The sequence below is a fragment of the Aulostomus chinensis genome, chromosome 8, assembly GCF_037954235.1.
Source record: "Aulostomus chinensis isolate RoL2024-O1b breed Wild chromosome 8, RoL_Achi_v1.0, whole genome shotgun sequence".
Classification (NCBI taxonomy): Eukaryota; Metazoa; Chordata; class Actinopteri; order Syngnathiformes; family Aulostomidae; genus Aulostomus; species Aulostomus chinensis.
The window spans coordinates 20638298-20657208 of NC_141327.1; the positions used below are offsets into that span (position 1 = coordinate 20638298).

The 18911-nt window shown below is 42.1% G+C and overlaps 3 protein-coding genes and 1 non-coding gene across 6 annotated transcripts; 2 read left to right on the forward strand and 2 right to left on the reverse strand.

Moving 5' to 3' along the window:
- Positions 1 to 151: 151 nt before the first annotated feature.
- Positions 152 to 10181, reverse strand: LOC147257568 (WD40 repeat-containing protein SMU1-like). 2 transcript variants are annotated; one of them, XM_086211576.1, is made up of 13 exons: positions 9964 to 10181; positions 9639 to 9683; positions 8260 to 8470; positions 8030 to 8182; positions 7835 to 7951; positions 7209 to 7325; positions 6473 to 6592; positions 6260 to 6376; positions 5783 to 5910; positions 4068 to 4194; positions 3220 to 3381; positions 2024 to 2176; positions 152 to 1912 (listed from the first exon to the last, which is right to left on the reverse strand). In XM_086211576.1, exons 3-13 carry the CDS (start codon positions 8452 to 8454, stop codon positions 1814 to 1816), a joined length of 1488 nt encoding a protein of 495 aa, XP_086067702.1. In that variant the 5' UTR covers positions 8455 to 8470; positions 9639 to 9683; positions 9964 to 10181; the 3' UTR covers positions 152 to 1813. The 2 variants fall into 2 exon arrangements, with proteins under 2 accessions (XP_086067702.1, XP_086067701.1); XM_086211575.1 differs by lacking the exon at positions 9639 to 9683.
- An 872-nt stretch (positions 10182 to 11053) lies between these two features.
- trnas-cga (transfer RNA serine (anticodon CGA)) lies at positions 11054 to 11135 on the forward strand. The gene has a single exon. It is a non-coding gene; the product is annotated as a tRNA-Ser (tRNA).
- A 610-nt stretch (positions 11136 to 11745) lies between these two features.
- On the forward strand, positions 11746 to 14290 carry LOC147257570 (perilipin-2-like). 2 transcript variants are annotated; one of them, XM_086211577.1, is made up of 7 exons: positions 11746 to 11869; positions 11963 to 11991; positions 12179 to 12383; positions 12598 to 12680; positions 12807 to 12978; positions 13060 to 13196; positions 13954 to 14290. In XM_086211577.1, the coding sequence occupies exons 1-7, from the start codon at positions 11860 to 11862 to the stop codon at positions 14221 to 14223; spliced, it is 906 nt and encodes a 301-aa protein (XP_086067703.1). In that variant the 5' UTR covers positions 11746 to 11859; the 3' UTR covers positions 14224 to 14290. The 2 variants fall into 2 exon arrangements, with proteins under 2 accessions (XP_086067703.1, XP_086067704.1); XM_086211578.1 differs by having other exon boundaries at positions 13957 to 14290.
- Positions 14291 to 14689: 399 nt separating this feature from the next.
- Positions 14690 to 18731, reverse strand: rps6 (ribosomal protein S6). Its single transcript, XM_086210212.1, has 6 exons — positions 18572 to 18731; positions 17825 to 17956; positions 16926 to 17136; positions 16213 to 16359; positions 15209 to 15366; positions 14690 to 14819 (listed from the first exon to the last, which is right to left on the reverse strand). Exons 1-6 carry the CDS (start codon positions 18575 to 18577, stop codon positions 14724 to 14726), a joined length of 750 nt encoding a protein of 249 aa, XP_086066338.1. The 5' UTR covers positions 18578 to 18731; the 3' UTR covers positions 14690 to 14723.
- Between the last annotated feature and the right edge of the window lie 180 nt (positions 18732 to 18911).

Consider the following 18911-nt stretch of genomic DNA (forward strand, 5'->3'; position numbering starts at 1 on the left):
TTCCTGTCCTATATTTAATATACTTTAGTCAGTTAGTTTCATTTATTAAGACTTAGTTAAGACACAATTTTCAACTTAAATATACACTTAAGTAAAAAATGATGTTGTAGAAAACATTTCTTAAGGCGCACACAAACCAATGAAACAGCTTTTAAATTTTATTATTGAATTTTAGACAATGCCTGTCAAAGTTATATACAACACAATACACAAAATAGACTGCAATGACTAAACAGTATTTTTGCAACAATGACAAATTTGAGACAGTAAAAATAATTAATATTTGTCAAGGAAATAGCTCTGTTTCTTGCAGGCGTACATGTCCCACTAATACACAGATATACTGGGCACAGCCAACACAAATTACATGACAGTAATATGACCACGTTAAATACACTGATTATACAGAATGTGTCACTGGAGCTCTATTGATATTTTTTTGTCATGCATATTTTTCAGGAAAGTACTACAATTATTGTAGAGTAATGTTTAGGCCGTGTAATGAGGTAGCATGCAGGAATGTATCAGACAAAACAAATGACATCCATCTAAAGAAATCAAAATTACAAAAGTATCATTATAAACAAAAATTGACAAACTGTTTACCTGATATTGTTTGTTTATGCCCAAACAAGAAGCATTTTTATTACAAAATATTTTCACGACAGTTCACCATCATGCATTTTCATGTCTAAAAATGAAAGATATGAAAATGGGGATTCAAACTGCACTGGTGAGGTTGGATCCATGAGGAACACATGTACACTATGGAGGACCTAGATAGTGCAAAGACAAATCAATCAGTAAATCACTGCAGATAACATGAATACAAACTCCACGTTGAGTTTTTGGAAAAACGGGGTGTGTATTTGCAATGACCACAGAGAGGTGTCGTACTCTGAAATCCCTCTCGGAACAAACTTCGCTACAATATGTGACCAGTTACCTTACAAGGCAGCCGATATCACAAAGTCTCACCCAAGAAACCATCTGGTCAGGCTTCAAATTCATGTATTTGTGTCCGAGCTGCCAGTTGTTTGGACCAATTAGCAACCTTTGAGGATATGCAGGTGCGGTTCATATTCAAAACAATGGCGGTTCCTGAAGAGCTGCTGCATTGCCATCACGGGTTGAAAAATTACAGGCTACAGGCTGAAAATGCCTATTAACTGTCAGAAAGCTAAACGGCCAGCTTTGGTATAGCGCCTTTCTACCTTAATACCAAAAGGGCTACAATATGGCCTCTCATTTAGCCATTCATTCACATTCATACAGTGACGCTGGCCTGCCCGATGGGAGCAACTCAGAATTCAGTTTGTGTTTGCTTCTGGCCGTGTCTTTTTATTTAACATTGTTCATTCCTCTAAACACAAATACTGTAGTTAGATGGAAGTATTGCAAACACAAAAATATCACTGCATAGTTTTCACATTTATCCACCTTCCAATAAAACTGGAGTTGCATACCATCTTTAGTCTCACTTTTACTTCTTAGTAAAAATTAAATGCTGAAAAGGCCTGATGGTTCCATTCTCTTTATGCTAAAATAATATTAGCAACAACAGTAATACTTAGACCATGTTCTTTTGGATTAAGATTGTGACGTAGAAACAAAGGAAAGTGTGAGAGTAGCCTAATTATATAAACATATGCTGAGCCCACAAAAAATATGACAAAAGCTGAAGTTCAGATTATCTTGTGGCAAAATCATCTCGATTTAGTGTTTGTAAAATTGATGAAAAACATATTTAATCCCTGTCCTTTCATTAAATTTTGGTTGTCTAGGTCCTCCATATTATGATGTAGGCAGCAGTCTAGGGCTTCCATAGCCGTAAGAGGCCATCCTCACTGTATGTAGCAATCAGATTCTCATGCGGGTGGTGAGCGATGCCAATCACATCTTTCTCATGAACCTGTGGATGCAAAAAGAAAACAAATGTAATAATTCACATTTCTCATGAGTGTTGATAAACCGCCTCCTCTCACAGGCTGTAATAATGAGTGATACAAGCATTGGATCTTACGGTCAGCGTTTTCTCCAGCCTTCCTGTCACATAGTTGAAGCAGTAGAGCACCAAGTCCTCCCCCACACAGTAAATCCACTCCCCGCGAGGCGAGACGGTGCAACACACAAAGTTTGCCCCTGCTCTGCTGTCCGCGCAGAAAGTCTTTACAATCTGAGGAGAAAGGTCGCATTTAGCATCGATAACGATAGGTATGGTGTAGCTGCCTGCTTAACTAAAATCCTGATTCATAATGGGTTGTAAGACTTTACAAAAAAAAATTCACTATCTTGTTTTATTATCGATAAATTAGAACGTCTGTTAGAGGAAAACATTCCTACTCATGTCTGTATTGAGCTGGAGCAAGCAGCTGGCTAAATTCGCTTTGGTTAGCATAAAGTCAGGAAATGGGGAAGCTGTTATCCTTGCTCTCTGTAGTAGCAAAACCTCTTATCTCAAACATCTGTCAGGCTCACAAATCACATAAACATTTTACATTTGAATATAAGAATATGCAGTCTTTATGCTAAGCTAAGCAGCTGCTTGTTTAAGTCCACCTGAAATGAAAAATTCCTTTTGAACCTTTTTTCTTCAGATCCTTGACTACATTGTTCACCTATTCAAAAACCTAAGGCCATAAATTGTAGCGTTTCATTCTTTCTGTACAATAAATGATAGGTGCTTGACGACCCCTCATCAAACCATCTACAGCTTTTTGCACTGTGTACAGAAGTCGAGCAAATAAGATTCATGGGTAGTTCTCAATAATGGCGTGTCGGCGGTTGTTTGCCACCTCAAACCGTTTTCTTTACCCAAAATAAGGTGGCTCAAGGAGCCCAGTTGCTCAGTGTATTAAATCTTGAAGAAAGTAGGATGTGTGACAACTTTTTAAGTTGGACATTTTACACGTATACTGCTAGCGTGAGTATCTGCCATCAGGTCATCATCTGTAATTATTTTATGAGATGCACCGAGTATGCTGGCTTTTCAGTGTTCCAATCAAATCTCCAATCACTCTCCATCCTGCTTGACTCAGAAATACATCACAATCAAGCAGAATGTCACTTCAACTTGACCTTTAGTTTCCCAATGAACTAGCACTTTTTATTTTGAAAAGGTTGAACTATCCCTTTAAAATGAATACAGCATCATTCCAGTTGAGTAAATACAGTCAGTCTTGACATGAAAGAACCTTTTCTATGTTTAAGAGCTCTCACCTGGCCATGCATGTTCATGACGACCACCACGTTGGATTGGTTAGAAACCACAAAGTGCTCAGGGTTTTGGGGTAGAAGAATCACATTGTTGACGGGGTCGTCGGATGTCCGAGACAGAGATTTGAACGTGTTGATACACTCACAAGTTTTGATGTTCCAAATCTAAAACATACACATGGAGAAATATTCACACACATACTGGGTCACACTGTAGAATCCAGCATGTTAATTACCAGAGTAAATATTTTTGCACCGGCGCCTCTGAAATACTGTGATTACCTAATGTTGGGTACATGGGAGGAAGTAATAGGATTAAGGGGGAGATCTAGGAAACAGCTGCAGTTTATTATTAATAACCTGTTAAAATTAAATAATTGCAGGGTAGAGACCAGAGCTAAAAGGCTTAGAGTGTACAGAGCTGCAGAGTGTCACTGTTAAGTCTGTGTAATGACAGAGCTTGCGTGTTCATAAATGTTCTTACAACTGCATTGTTTCAATATATCAGAATATTTCTACAATTAATTGAATTACAATTTCAGCATTTATACCCAATGCTCTACAATCTTCTCACCCCATAGCACGATTGCTGCACTCTCCTTCGACGTTGAGTACTTAAAACAATTACAGCCTTCTTTATTTTTTAGTTCCTCTTAAACACTAAGTTGCAACCCCCAATGTGCTAACTTCCTTTTTTATTCCCTTGCTTTACACATTTGTTACAGTGGAGGTACCCGGACCCTTATTTTATTGCAGTATTTAAACTAAAGCATGACCAAATCCACAAGGACAAGTCAGTATCTTACATAACAGTACGCAGTCCAGACAGTCATAAAAACTGGTCCCCGTACCTTAACAGTGCCATCAGATGAGGCGCTGATGATGTGAAGTCCATCTTGAGTGAAAGATGCATCATTTACAAATGATAAATGGCCATTTAACTCCTTTAGAGTCTTGCCTGACCTCAGTTCATGGATCCTGAAAATTAAATAGATAGAATATCGATGTAAAAGCTGTTCAAAATACTCAAACCAGTTTCTCTGACTCATAAAAAATGTTATTTTTAACTAAAAGGGGGGATTTTTTCCCCCCCCTTTTCTTTTTGTGACAGCAGACAAAACGTGTTCCTTAGCAGACGAGCACAAGTTATTTTTAGCTCCTGTGGAAAGACTGGGTGCAGATTAGCTTAACCATGACAAAAGGCCTAATGCTCACTGATTCACTCCATCTCTGGGAGGATGTAAACAATTCAGACTGCAGGCTTGTGGAATATCAAGTGGAGGAACACGTTGCAGCTTTGTGTCTGAGCACATGGTGTCTCAGCTGCACCCACACAGCACATGCACGTTCAACAGTGCGGCTCAGCCCACACCCCCCAGGAGTCAGAAATAGATATTCAACTCCACAACTGTGATGGGGAGTCAGTGTGACTCCAACGTGCGTGTGTGTGTGTGTGTGTGTGTGTGTGAGAGAGAGAGAGACAGAGACAGAGATACTTCATAACCAAGGAGCTGTATATTGACGCCCAAGTACACAAGCGTGCAAGCAACATGTGATATCAGGCGCTGAGTTTTGCTGCATGGAGGTTTTAGGAGTGAGAATTAAGATGGCAGCTATCAGTTGATGCCTAAATAAGCTGCAGCATTTGTGAATCATTCTGACTACACAGCTGAAATCCCTGACGCCCCAAATCTCCAGTGGAGGCTGTGCGCATGATCTCACGGTAGGATGAAGTCTCTGCTGCAGTGGAAGAAAGTAGCGCTGCACGACTCGGTTCACATCATATTGAGATAATTGTGTTCAATATTTTGATAGAAGAAACACAGCATAGTGAAATCTGGTTTCTCATGACAAACGGGCACAAATTCAACTCAGCTCAAAAAGACCAACCTAAACTGGTTGAAAACATACAACCACACACACTTTGCAGTACGTTTAACAGTGTTTTACAGTTTCCAGTGTTGGGCTTCTCCACTCTGATGGGCTTGCTGGTTGACTAGACTGGCTAATCAACTCCACGTGTGTTTACTGTAACATGTCAAAATAAGTGATTTAAGGTTTGTTTTACTGTGGCTTTCATTCAGTGGGAGGGAAAGTGACGTACGTGCAGACCCTCTGTTTACCATTGTATCATCACTTCGAAGTCTCGTTGTTGCAATATCTTCCTAATCCACTGTGGGCTGTAAAAAGAGCTCACACCATGAGTGTACGTTTGAAACGCTAGTGAATCATGTCTGGGGTCGGGGAGAGCGAACGTCCTCCCACACTGGAGGAGTGAAGTTTTGCCACAACAGGAAAACAGAAGTGGAATAAATGCGTCTAATTTTGCTGATTTGGGCTCTCGCGTAAATGGTATTCATCCATTAATTTGTTAAAGTCAGTAATTTTATCTCTTTGTTTCCTGTCCAGCTAAATATCCTGTGATTTTATGGCTTCACAATGAATATGTTGGCACAAGGGTTGTGAGGATTTAGTTCCCTCTGTGATATTACGAAGTGTTACCACTTTTACTACACCAAATGCAAATACTTGTACTGTAACAAGACACAATAATGTCACATCCCACCTGATGGTCTGGTCAAAAGATGCACTGAGGACCTGGTTGTTGTCCTTGGAGAAACTCAGACAGGTCACGCCTTTGTTGTGAGCATGCTCAAACCTGCGCAGGCACAAGCCACTCTGGATTTTCCACACCTTCCACACACACACACACACACACACACACACACACACACACACACACACACACACACACACACACACACACGCAGAATAAATCTAACTTGACTAGAATAATGGTCATTGTTACTTTGGCATATTTACAGGGGAAAAATAAGTTAATTGAATAATTAAAACATTTACTTATTGTTTACATTGGATTACACACTTATTTCTAGTTATATATAATTTGTTGAATTGTTTGTATGCAACAGCTTCTGTGATTTTTAGTGTTGATAGTTCTACTGCACTTCTGAAAGGACTTAAACTTTTGGGAAACACTATAATCAAACACCATTATTATCCGTTTAAAAGATGGTTGAACCTTTATTTTTCCATTCTGAGCTCCAGTGGCCAGTAGATCCGTATCCTGACTGAAGCATATGCACAACACAGCATCATCCATCATCATGAAGCTATCCTGGGCCTGGTACTTCAGATCCTAACGTGTCCACGTATAAAGAGGAAAGCAGAGAAAACGATGAGTAAGGCCTGATGTCTATACTTGATACGTGGACATCACTATCATGGTATTTACCTTACTAATTTTTCCAGTGTTGAAGTTCCAGACTTCAATGAACCCGTCCACAGACCCGGAGACCAGGTACTTGCCATCGGGAGAGAAGCGGGCACATTCCACATGTGACCGCCGTGAAAACTGTAAATTGAGATGACAGTCAGAAGAAGGTCAGGTTAGACAGAGGAAGTGTAGAGTTCTCCACTGCAGCATCACAGGCCGACATTCACCTTGAGCAGAGAAGGACAAGCAAATCCATCTGGATGCAGGAGATGAAAGCACAGGCAGAGACAAGTGCCTCCAGGTAAGAGTGTGTGTGTGCGTGTGCGTGTGTGCGTGTGTGTATTATACTCATGTTTTAAAGCCAATGAACAAGGACTAAAAATTTAATTACAAGACAAAACATGAATGTGAAATAATCTAATGTAAGTATTGTGTTTATTTATTAATATTAGATATTCATTATTACGTATTTATATATATGCATTCAATTTAACATTTATTATAAGGTATTAAATACCAAACATTAAAATGTATAATAAATTGATGAATCAACATTACGTTCATACAATTGTTATCAAATGCAAATACATTTCAAAAACAGACTCCGCTAAATTAACTAAAAATATAAAGTAATTTTATAAAATAATCAATTCTGACAATGTAATTCCTTTTTTAATTGCGTCATTCGTTTATTTCTTGATACTTTGTTCATTTCAAAACTGTTTACAATAGTATACAGAATGTTCTGGTCTACCTTGATGTGGCGGTACAGCTGGGTTGGAAAGCTCTCTTTCTCTTGTCTGTCCTTGTTGCCAGATGTGTCGATAGTCAGTTCAGGGGACAGCTGTTCCGGGGAGTTTAGCCTCAGAGACTGAACGTCAGGAATGAAGAACAGTCAACAGACAAACACGTTCCACTCAATTAGTGACTGTAATGTAATTAGCGATATGAAACGAAACAGGGAAAATCTATTTGAAAATACTCATAAGAAATGATCAATGGTGTTAACATCCAAAACTAATTAATCAAGTTAATTTGTTTTAGGAAATACACTGTTACTTCATATTTGATATTTAGACACTGGCAGCATCAACAGTAATACATGTAATACCATTCAGTAGTTTCAACTCACAAGCTACAAACATTTCTGTTACTCGAAATCTGCAGCACCTGAATCATTATCACCAAGAGCCTTGCCAGAGGGAAAATGTACGGCTGTGCTAAGAATAGCACAGATGAAGTGAGATTAACATCTAACATGACAGTGGTGGATAAGAGGAGAAATAAAGAGATCATTGTTTGGAATTAGATCAATAAGCTTGTCTCCTTTTTCAAATAATTAGGGTTCTTATTGACAAAGGTATTGATCAGCGTACTCACACTGACTTGTTCCAGGAGCCCCATGAGGCGTGAAGGCGGGACCACACTGACCTCCCTCACCAGCGCCTCGGCTATAGCCCTGCGCCGCCTCTCCTTGCTGCTGCCTCTCGGGTACGCCTGGCATGGAGGTCACAGGGTGTTACTGAAGACGTATCGACGGAGTTGCTCGAATACACACACCCTTTATTGTCTCACCTCACGTGGGTCGAAGTAGGAGCACGTGAGCAGGTTTTCCAAGTGGCTGTACCTCTCCGGCTGGGTCTGCTTCAGCATGATCATGGGGTCTGTTTGTCTGAGGAGAGAGCGTGCTGCTCCCACCTCCCTCATTTCAATCAGCTCCATTACAACCTGGAGGAGAAGTCAGCGTTCGTCAGCTTCTTCACAAATCCAGACAAAGATCAGCAGCTGAAAAATATGAGATTCACCTGTTCATAAAGATCGATGAGTGTGTTGTCAGGAAGTTTGAGGGACTCGATGGCGAGCAAGACAGAATCCCAGTGGCCACATTTGATATCAGCGATGAAACTGTCGATACTCTCCACCGTGTTGAGGGAGACAGTGGTCTCCTCCTGTAAGGTGGTCAGTGTCCGGTAGAGGTTGTTCTCCTTGAGGTACTGCATTATCAGGCGGATCACGCTACAAAGACCAGGAGGGTACGTTAGAGCCACCCACCCACTGACAAACTGCAGTGTGAAGTTGGTGTGTGTAGGATTTAATCATATCCAGCAAAAAAAACAACTTCTGAGATTCTTCACCGGTGTTTTGCTCACACAAGTCAGAGATAACGATGTCAGAACGGACACGTCAGGCAGCATAATCAGTCGCCGCGTAGCATACATCAACCTGTATCACGTTTCCAAGTTGCAAGTGTTAAAAACTTTCCTCCTCTTGAACTTTCCTCTTACATAACATGCACAGTTAAAGCTCTAGGGAGGAACATTTGTCTCCATCTTGTGGCAGTGACAGTTACCACAACCACTGACATATTCTGACATCACCGGCTCCACTGAGCCAAACGGCAGCATTATTGTCACTGCACTAAAAAGTTGGTAGCATTGTTTTGAGCATCACACAATCCCCCAGCAAAGTGATTTGTTTCACTGTCAGAACTGCAGGATAAATTCATTAATTTGACAATTGTATCCTTAATGGTGGTAACAGCACTGCAAATCTGCCTTTCTGAAAAATATATATGTGCATCCACATGTTCATGTATTTGGTTTAGCTGCTTGCATGTAGGCTGAACTTTTGTGCAGTGCAGTATTTGCATAATGCTTTGGTGCGTGTTGGTTTGTGGATCTACATACATATGTTGTATTGTTGTGCCCTCTTCTAAATATTTCTATCAGTACATAATAGATGCTTCGTTGGCCAAACGATGCTATAAACCTAATAGTTTACTTGTATTTAACAAATTTGTAACTGTAGTTATTCATTTACCATTTTTGAAAAATCACTCCGATGCTCGATGATGCCTAATGTTAAATCTACACTCCTTATAGCTTTTTCATATAAAAACCCAAAACAAAGTGACACCATTTTTTATAAATTCTCAAGTCCCCCCCCCCCCCAAAAAAAAGGAAAATCAACGATCAACCAATAAAGAAATAAAAACATATACTGGAAAGGGGCGTTATGGTTCAACAGGCACCGGTCGATGAAGCAGAAACACATATACAGTCTGCACACACACACACACACACACACTGTCTTTTTCTCTGTATAATCACTCAACACATGAAGTAAAAACAACAGCATTCTGGCATGCAGTAATGACTGTGTGTACTGCACATGGTCACCATACGCAGGATCCGCAGTAAATAATACAAGCCTCCGTCATCAGACAGACCTACAACCAAACAAACGCCACATGGGTGCACGAACTACGCAGTTGTTTTTTATCACAGGAAACGCAGGATTGCTTTAGAGATTTTTCACTCTATTGACGATTTTTAGGGTAAAGGCAAATAATACAAAAGAATGATTTCATAAAGGAGTGTCAGTGGTGCCAAACAGTTGAAATTATATTCTCCTCTAAAGTGGAATATCTAGGAGTTAGCCTGTTCCAACCACCAAACAGGTGGTCCGTACATTACTGAGTACATTAGTCTTAATAAATGTTGACTTACTCGGAGGGCTCCATCTCCACGGCCATGCTGGTGCTGTCTCCTGCAGGTGCGACTGACACTGACGCGCCTCTCTGCCCAGACCCAGCTCGTTGCTCGCTAGAGCCACGTGAAAACCGTTTGCAGGTACCCGCCCACTACACGTGCTTCTCTTGTGTGTCGTATTTTGCCAACAGTCCCAGACCTTGTGACTGCCGTTGCCACACAAAAATCTCGGAGCCGCACCTCCTCCCAGACGCATACCGACACACAGAAATATTTTTCCGCGCACGTTGTGTGCAGGAGGCGCGGCTCCAGCGGCAGGAGGCAGCAGCAGCATCCGCAGCAACCGCAGCATCAGCACCACGGACGGACAGCCCTCGTGTCTCAGAGCGTGCTCGCCTCCAAAACTCTGCTCCACAGGTCTTCGACCGGAAAATCACCTCGTCAGTGTTCAGATACAGAAATGAGTGCGCCATGTTTTTGACTTTGAGGATCATCTCTCGAACTTCACGCCTTTTGAATGCACATTGCGGATGAAGTTTCTGAGCAACGCTGCTCGTTAAGAGGAGCAGAGCTGCAGAACAACCGCGCAAAGGCGCTTTCATGAAACCAATTATTCTCATTTGGAGAGTGTTTTGGTTGATAGAAGCTACCTGTTGCCTGGAGGAGGCAATGAAACCCTTCACTCCTTTTGCTCATTACAGAACAACACAATACACATAGCCTACAATTAACGACACATTCACTGTTAATTCAGATAGAACACGAACAAACTAATCAATATGCAATGTCTGCTGCCCTGCCGTGGTTGTATTGTTAGAAAAGGCCAGGTTCTATTCAGCTGTATTTCCAGGAATGATAATCAGCTCCAGAAAGGTCTGGAACGTTCACTGCAGCAGGCTCAGTTGTGCGGTCACATCAGGTCAAATCAGGTTCAACTCCAGAGTTTCACTGGGGCGCCTGGAGTTGAGTTACCGCCCTCATTCATTCTATCCCTTATTGGAGATGCAAACAAGCTCCGCCAGGCATAAACGTTTGACACGATAACGCTTAAATAAGCACACGTGCGGGAGATGAGTTGGAAATCCTTAAAGAACACGTGTCGGACACAGCTGTGATGGCCGAGAGGTTAAGGCGTTGGACTCGAAATCCAATGGGGTTTCCCCGCGCAGGTTCAAATCCTGCTCACAGCGTTAAAGTATAAAGAAATGTGACTCTAAAGGCATTAATAGAATCTTCAAGGAAAAGAAAGTTGAAGAAGCATTTTCTCAGAAAGGCATTTAGTGCTTTAGGTCTATAAAACCATATACATCGTAATAAACACACACACACATATATATATATATATATATATATATATATATATATATATATATATATATATATATATAAGGCGGCACGGTGCAGTGGTTAGCAATGTCATCTCATGTGTGGAGTCTCCATGTTCTCCCTGTTCCTGTGTGGGTTCTCTCTGGTACTCCAGCTTCCTCCCACAGTCCAAAGACATCAAGAGGGGACGAGGCTGATTGATACTCTAAATTGACTGTAGGTGTGACTGTGAGTGTGAATGGTTGTCTTTCTCTATGTGTTGGCCCTGTGATGGACTGGTGATCTGTCCAGGGTGAACCCTTCCTCTCGCCCCTTGCCGCGGGGATAGACTCCAGCCCCCCCCCCCCCCCCCCTCCCCCGCGGCCCTTAATAGTAATAGGAACAAGCGGAAGACAATCGATATATATAGCTATGTGACGTAATATATAGGTGACGTTGTATATGTAACGCAATAGCTGCCACCTGTGACGTAATAGCTGCCATCTCGCGAGATCAGATCGAGAGTTTCCGTGCAGAGAGCGTTAGAGGAACAGGTGAGGCTGATTTGCTAACGACACGGTGTGAACGGCGGTTCTCCCGTGCAGCAGCATGATGTTTGGTGAGTGGATCACTACCTTCCTTAAACTCATAAAATACACGTTTGGACAGTCTTCTTACTCTTCTTTATTTGTTTCCTTCCATCATAATGCAGGAAACATGCCAATGAACAACCTCAACCAGGTGAGCAAGCTTTCTAATTGCTAAATCTCTTCACTTTTGTGTAGATATTAACAGGCCCTCCAAATAATTTGCGTAAACCTGAGTAGTGCTATCTTGATATGTGCAGATATCATGGTTAAAAAAGCCCTTATCAAGTTATGCCAGTCATTGTTGGACAGGAATGTATGTGTCTGCTGGTTTCTTGTAGAAGGTGCCGACTGTTACTGCCAGACTGGCTAAACTGCCCCTGGTCCAGTCAGCATGTGCCAAGCTGTCAGTCTTGTACAGAGACACTAAGTGCCGTCACCCTGGCCTGAGATCTGTGTGTGAGGTGCTGGAGACCAGTGTGGTCCTTCTAGGCTCAGCGGCAGGTGACCGAGTTTCCCCTGTCATTCTAAAACTGGAGCCACAGAGTGAGTACTGCTGGGACAGTCCCTTCTCTTTGCTGCTGTTTGTTCCCTGTTTATATTTATAAGGCATGGTGTTAATGCAGGAAAGTGTGTATATATATTTTGATACATTAACACAAGTTGAGTATCCCAATTACTCATTGAAACCAAACAAAGAGGTGGACTGCGGATGAGGGTGCAGGCTCAGTAACGGCTTCACTGTCTTCAATATTTCCAGTTTCTTTTGCAAATGATGTTGCATGCAAAAGTCTTGACTTGCTGGAGGTGACATTCCCAGTGCTTCACACACCAGCAGAGCAGGTGACTTTTTGTTTGGTAATCCACAGATATTGAATTCAAGTCACCAAAAATAGTGCCTTTATTGACAAAGTTCAGTCTCTTTTTGGGAAAGTAAAGTGGATTTTTGTGCTCTCCTGGTTGGGTGAGGTGGTTGCTGTTGTCAGGAATAGGTTCCAGGATGTGTTGAGGCTGCAGCAGTTTGACACCCAGTTGCTTGTGCAGAGAGTCGTCTGTGTGGCCAAAGCAGGACTGGACACCGCCCTGAACATATCTGAGGCTCTGATCGACCATATACTTCCTCCCACCGAGGCAGAAAAGGGTTCGTCGCCAAGAAGTCATTGGTGTGAAACTACTAGATATCATGTCCACTTGTAAGTCTTTGAATCTCCTGGCTCTCTAGAAGACGCGGTCCGGCTGGTGGAGGGTTTCGAGGCTGCCGCTTTCAGGAGAAGTTACCCTGTGCGACTGGTTACACTCACTGTAAAACTGTGCAGGAGAGCCTACCAGCTGGCTGGAACCAAGATGCCTTCTATTGAGGTGTGCTAGCAGCGGTGTGGGCGTGTCTCCAGCAGACATGGAATTCTTCAAAATGGCTTTATAGTGAAATAGTTTAATTGGTTCTCTCAGATATTTGGTATATTCCCTAAATTCAGTAATTCAACTCAGACACCAGATGTTAAGTTGACTGACGCCTTTTTCCACTATGACTTGATGCCGTAAAAGAACACGGCGTTAAATGAACACAAGTCATCACAATCCCTTATCATAGATTTACAGACAGCTGAGATCTCCATACACTATTTTTTTAATTTGCAAAATAAATTTTATACAAACACTACAGGACAGCTTAAGTGTTTTTACAGTCCAAGACATCGTGATGAACGGGTTTAGATACACACTTTTTGTTTTGGAATTTTGCCCATCTCACTTTTATAAGTAAACCCAAAAGGCAAGGTAGCTACAGCATATCTGATGAAGAGAGAACTTGAAAAGCATCGTGTGATGAATTCAATTCACCAACTCCAGCAACAGTTGCGGTGCATTTGTTACATTTTCAATTTTGCTTCAGATTTACTGTCAAATCAATGAGGACTTGTGAATTTTTTCAAATTGTTTCAGTTCCAAGTTGAACTGATTGGACCTCTACACAAGTAGTATATGGTGCATTTCTTCTAAAGCAATGTTATTTACTGTAACTTTTAAGTGCTTTCTTCTGTTGAGTAGTTACTATCTTTGGTTTACAGTTGGTACTGTTTTTTTTTTTCTTAGCTTGCCTTGTCTTCTGTATTGTCAGCAGGGAATGAAGGCCCTGTCCGGGTTCTCAAGTCTCCCCCAGTATCTCCAGCATCAGGTCGTCTCTGTATTGTTCTTCATCTTCCAGATGTACAACTTGAGCAGCCCCTCACAACCCCCCCAGCATAATGGAGACAGAAATGCCCTCAAAGTTGCTAAAGGGTTCCCAGCTCAAGCAGACATGGTTAAAATGCACCCTCCAGTTACAAACTGGCATATAAGAGTGCCCTCCAAGCCCTCAGTGCTTGACAATGGCAGTGTGCAACCCTGATGTGACTGAGTCACGTCTGTGCTGATTCACTGCCAGGTTTGTTCACTGAATGTTCAATAAAATTCAACTATTGTGAATTTCTTTCAATACTTTCCTGTAACTCACCGCATAGCATTAAGTAGTTGGGGCTTTTTGGTTAGTTATGGGATGTGGATGCACTTGGTAGCAACACACAGTGGCAGAGATCCGCCCCAAAGGGTGAGCTATGCAGCCATACTGGATACCAGTACGGACAAATGAAGTGTGGAGCTGATCCCTGAAGCCGAAGTTTTCCACGAAGTCTTTTACTAATGTTTGTCTCATGTGACAGCACTGATGGAAGGGTTGACTGGACTTCAGACTGGATGTCTGTGCAAAGTTTTCATGGGTAGAAACATCCCATCCCCACCATAGAGCAGAAACAAAGCCAGGCACACACAGCCCAGCGCCTGGGCAAAATGGTTTTGTAAGAATGACAAACAAAATGTTCAGCAAAACATTTACTTTATTTGACTTTGATTTTACTTTTGGCTGGACTCTGACTTGGATGTAGATGCCCTCAGAGAAGAGAGGCGGCGCCTCTTGGCGATCTGTTCCTGGCGCTTCTCCTTGGCCTCCTGTTGACAGCAGAATGTGTTTCAGTGAAGTGTTGCAATGTTTTCCAAGTAGCGGCCAATTGTACCAAAAAGCTAAAAACCACATGATTCATTTCACAACTACATTTGTATTTGTCAAAGGAATTAAAAAAAAAAAAAGACGATGCATATGTGACACGTAAGCTAAGACTTGCTCCAAACCTAAACTAGTAGAAAAACGGCACTCAGAATGCAATGCTAACTTTACATTGATGAAATTTAACAGACCAGTTATCAAGCCCAGCCTACAAGGGACTTCAGTTTTTAACAAGTGAAAATTCACGTTACATTTGTCCCATGGTAAATTGACGTAGCCTGTATCATAACATCACCTGGCTAAGCACATGAATGAGACGAGCACTTTGTCATACCTTCATCCTCTTAGCCAGCAGCTTGGCGTACTCAGAAGCCTCCTCCTTGTTCTTCTGGGTGCGCTGTCTCTTGAGGGCAATGCGGCGGCGCTTGTGCTGTAGCACGCGGGGCGTCACCAGTCTCTGGATCCTGGGAGCTTTAGTTCTGGGCTTCTTGCCTTATAAAACAGGGAGGGATACCATGACATCTTTGATCAGTGATGGTGACTAAAAAGTTTAACAGGTCCTCAATCAGACTGTCAGCTACATGAGCTCCATGTGCTGCAGTCAAGACCTATCCAAGACAATCTGATGTAGAGAATTCTACATAAAAACCTTTCACCTTCACCACATTTGATGGGATGGCAAAATAAATCTATAGCATTAACAATGAGAGAGCAATGCAGTTCAACCAGCCACTGTCAGAGGTCGGTCGCATCTGGTGAGCAGCTCCACGGTTACTCTGGCACACGCTGTCCCCCCTTAATGACTACAGACCAATCAAGAAGGGTTTGCCGGTGTGCCATGAACATCTCTTCCCACAAAACAAGCCTCTACTTCTTTAAAGAAACACCACTAAAGTTAAGGATCCCTGCCCCACCCTGCAACTTTTGCCATGAATGACTGAATCAAGGGTGCACTTTCCTCTGGTTGATAGCGTAATTCCAGGATCAGGACCTTTGTGGAAACTTTACATTCCCTGACTAAGATCCACTGTGACAACATTGAAGTTGACCCCAACCTGCAGCCTGACTTTTAATCGTCATGATTCTCCAAACAGCTAACAGGAAGTCACAATGCCAACTACAATTATTATATGTAGTTCACGTCCAAAACAATTACAGTAAGATCAAAATCCAAACCTTTCCTATTAACATGCTAAAAGTTTAAGATAAATTAAATCTGAAATATCCCTCAGAACCACATACATCTTAGGGTGCACTGAATTAACTTGAAAAGCCATAGTGGTTCTCAGCGACATCACTTACATGACAGTCCTGTAAACTGGCAACAGTCTGCCTTACCTTCTTTAGTCAGGGGTCTCCTCACAACATACTGCCTCACATCGTCCTCCTTGGCCAGGTTGAAGAGCTTGCGGATCTTGCTGGCCCTCTTGGGACCCAGACGGCGAGGGACTGTGCTGTCAGTCAGGCCAGGAATTTCCTTCTCACCTGTGAAGGACCAACTCACTCAGTGACACAGCAAAGCTTAGCTGCAAACTGCACAAAGTACATTCAAATACCAACATCATATTCACTCAAAATCAAATGTGAGGAGAAGCAAAAAAAAAAAAAAATTTCCAAAAAAAAAAAGAAAAGGGCAGAAGACATCGACTTGGTTCACCATGAGAAGATCCCCAAATAACTGCAATGTCAAATAAACGATGCTGCCAAATGAAAGCCTCTGCCCCTGGTGACACTCAGCGCATCTGAAGGAATGGCAAAACAAAGCCATACCATCAGCAATGAGAGAGCAATGCAGTTCAACCAGCCACTGTCAGAGGTCGGTCGCATCTGGTGAGCAGCTCCACGGTTACTCTGGCACACACTGTCCCACCTTAATGACTACGGACAACTCAAAAAGGGTTTGCCGGTGTGCCAATATCTCTTCCAAAAGAATTACCTGTATTTTTAATTTAAATCATAATTGCAGGTAATCCTGCTGTGTTGGCCAATCTTGTTAGGCTGAGGGTGTTTGCCGCTGTTTCTGGGTCCAGAATGACCTCAGTAAAAGTTACCTTTCTTGACGATCACCAAGTTGAGCACGCTGAGGTTGGCGTCAACGATGCAACCACGGACAGACTTGCGCTTGCGCTCACCGGTCCTGCGGGGACGGTAGCAGGAGTGACCCTTGCTGAGCAGCAGGCGCACACGGCCGTGGGTCAGCACACCCTGCTTCATGGGGAAGCCCTGTTTGTCGTTGCCTCCACTGATGCGCACCACATACCCCTACAAATAAAGAGAAAACATGTCACAGTTACCATATTATAGCATAATGATGCATACAAAAGAGTTCTACCTTCAACTGGTCTGGCTGACATGAGGTTTCTCCACACGTAGAGACACTTTAGAAAATAATTAACCTCTGTTAATTAATGCCTACTGGTTCAATACAAACAAGTTCAGTCCAGATTTCCCACAAAAAACAATATCTAAGGCAATATCTAATATATAAGGCAATGGTTCAAGTGTGGGCTGTTTACAGATCATTACAATGCATCCCAGCTGTACAGGAGGCTTAAAATTAGTAAAATGCAGCCTCAGCCACAAGAGGTAAGTTCATATTGGACGTGGATTATACCTAATGAGGCTCTTAAGTTTATGAACTGTCATTTACTAATAGTAGTTAGTCAAGAGGTCGACGTTTGCCTCAAGCTGGCTCTTTCTGCATTAAGAAAGATTAACATGGTGAGGAAAGAACATCTTTAAGGAGCTCAGAACAAATTTGTCAGTGCTTTCATCAACAAAAGATTCTTTGGGGGAACAGTATCACATCGAGTAGACAAGGAGCTACTCTGTGGATGAAAGGATTTGAGTGAGTGTTGCTATAAAGAGTTTACTTATGTGCCACATAAATGTAAACTCAAATGCAAACACACCAATAGCAAAAACAGGACCATAAAACATCAATGCTTACCTTCCACTCATCTCCCAGGGGGTCAGCAGCCACCTCAGTGGCCATACGCTTCTCGTAGAAGGTACGCAGCTTACGCTCATCATCAACTTCTATCAGTTTTTGGCAGCCAGTAGCGGGAAATGAGATGTTCAGCTGCAGGGAGAGAAAGTACACCTTTACACTCTTGCATCCAGGGACTCAAACCATATCCAAGACAGCAGACGTCTTCAAACAGTCAGATGTAGGAAGTAACTTCAGAAAATGTAGGTTTTCATGACTTTGAGGTAAATTAACTGACGCTTTCAAATAATTTCACTAACAGAATGCTACCACTGACTCATTCAACACTGCCAGTTTAAACCATCATTCAGCGATGCTACGGCCTGTTAGCTTTCCCACCAACAGTGAACCCAAAGCGCGCTAACTTTAGCTCGCTCCACTTAACTGTACGTTTTTTAGTTAAACAGAAAACGAGAACGTGTAATTTCGGCTTGCTTCAATCGTTAGTAGAATTTCTTTAAGTTAACTTGAGGCTTGAAACTGTGTGCACATTTCTCTCAGTGAGCGGCCATGTTTCCACCTCTACTAGCCGACAGTGTCAGTCAGCGCTAGCTCCCATCCCAATCAAAGCTCATCCTGGGTGACAGAGCCACGACTGCGACCACAATCAGGGCCGTTTACTAGTTCAGAATTGGGACATAAAACATACAGGAATAGTTTTCAGAGAAGTACCTCACATACAAATACAGAGTTAGTGAAACATTGTACCTTCATTTTGCCAAACCGACCCAACGACGGTCCGCCACGGAAAAGAGACCGGATATCCGTCTCATGGTCTCACATAGGCCCTGTATAATGTCGCGATAACTTGTTTAACCCGAATTTTCTAAACAATATTTGTTCTGTAGTAACTTTCAAATACAACACAAAGAAATCCAACACAAATATGCCAACCGCCGCGACGGCTTTAAAGTAACAATGATATAAGCGTCGTCCTCTTGAATATATTCTTTCTATTTTGTTAAAATTGCCCGTGATATTTTATTTACGAAAAACCTCAAACTACGATCTCTGTACTTGCAAATCAGCATCGAATGGCGATATATTT

What these genes read in the sequence shown, in the direction of transcription:
- rps6 (XM_086210212.1), bottom strand. An exon ending in GAGACCCCTGACTAAAGAAG is followed by an intron (nt 15,367 to 16,212) that starts GTAAGGCAGACT and finishes CTGTTTTATAAG; the next exon opens with GCAAGAAGCCCAGAACTAAA. An exon ending in TGCTGGCTAAGAGGATGAAG is followed by an intron (nt 14,820 to 15,208) that starts GTATGACAAAGT and finishes TGCTGTCAACAG; the next exon opens with GAGGCCAAGGAGAAGCGCCA.
- LOC147257568 (XM_086211575.1), bottom strand. Translation starts at nt 9,989, where the DNA reads ATGGCCGTGGAGATGGAGCCCTCCGA. An exon ending in TCATCGATCTTTATGAACAG is followed by an intron (nt 8,183 to 8,259) that starts GTGAATCTCATA and finishes CTTCTCCTCCAG; the next exon opens with GTTGTAATGGAGCTGATTGA. An exon ending in AGCTGTACCGCCACATCAAG is followed by an intron (nt 6,593 to 7,208) that starts GTAGACCAGAAC and finishes CTCAATTTACAG; the next exon opens with TTTTCACGGCGGTCACATGT.
- LOC147257570 (XM_086211577.1), top strand. An exon ending in TCTAAAACTGGAGCCACAGA is followed by an intron (nt 12,384 to 12,597) that starts GTGAGTACTGCT and finishes CAATATTTCCAG; the next exon opens with TTTCTTTTGCAAATGATGTT. An exon ending in TTCACACACCAGCAGAGCAG is followed by an intron (nt 12,681 to 12,806) that starts GTGACTTTTTGT and finishes TGGTTGGGTGAG; the next exon opens with GTGGTTGCTGTTGTCAGGAA.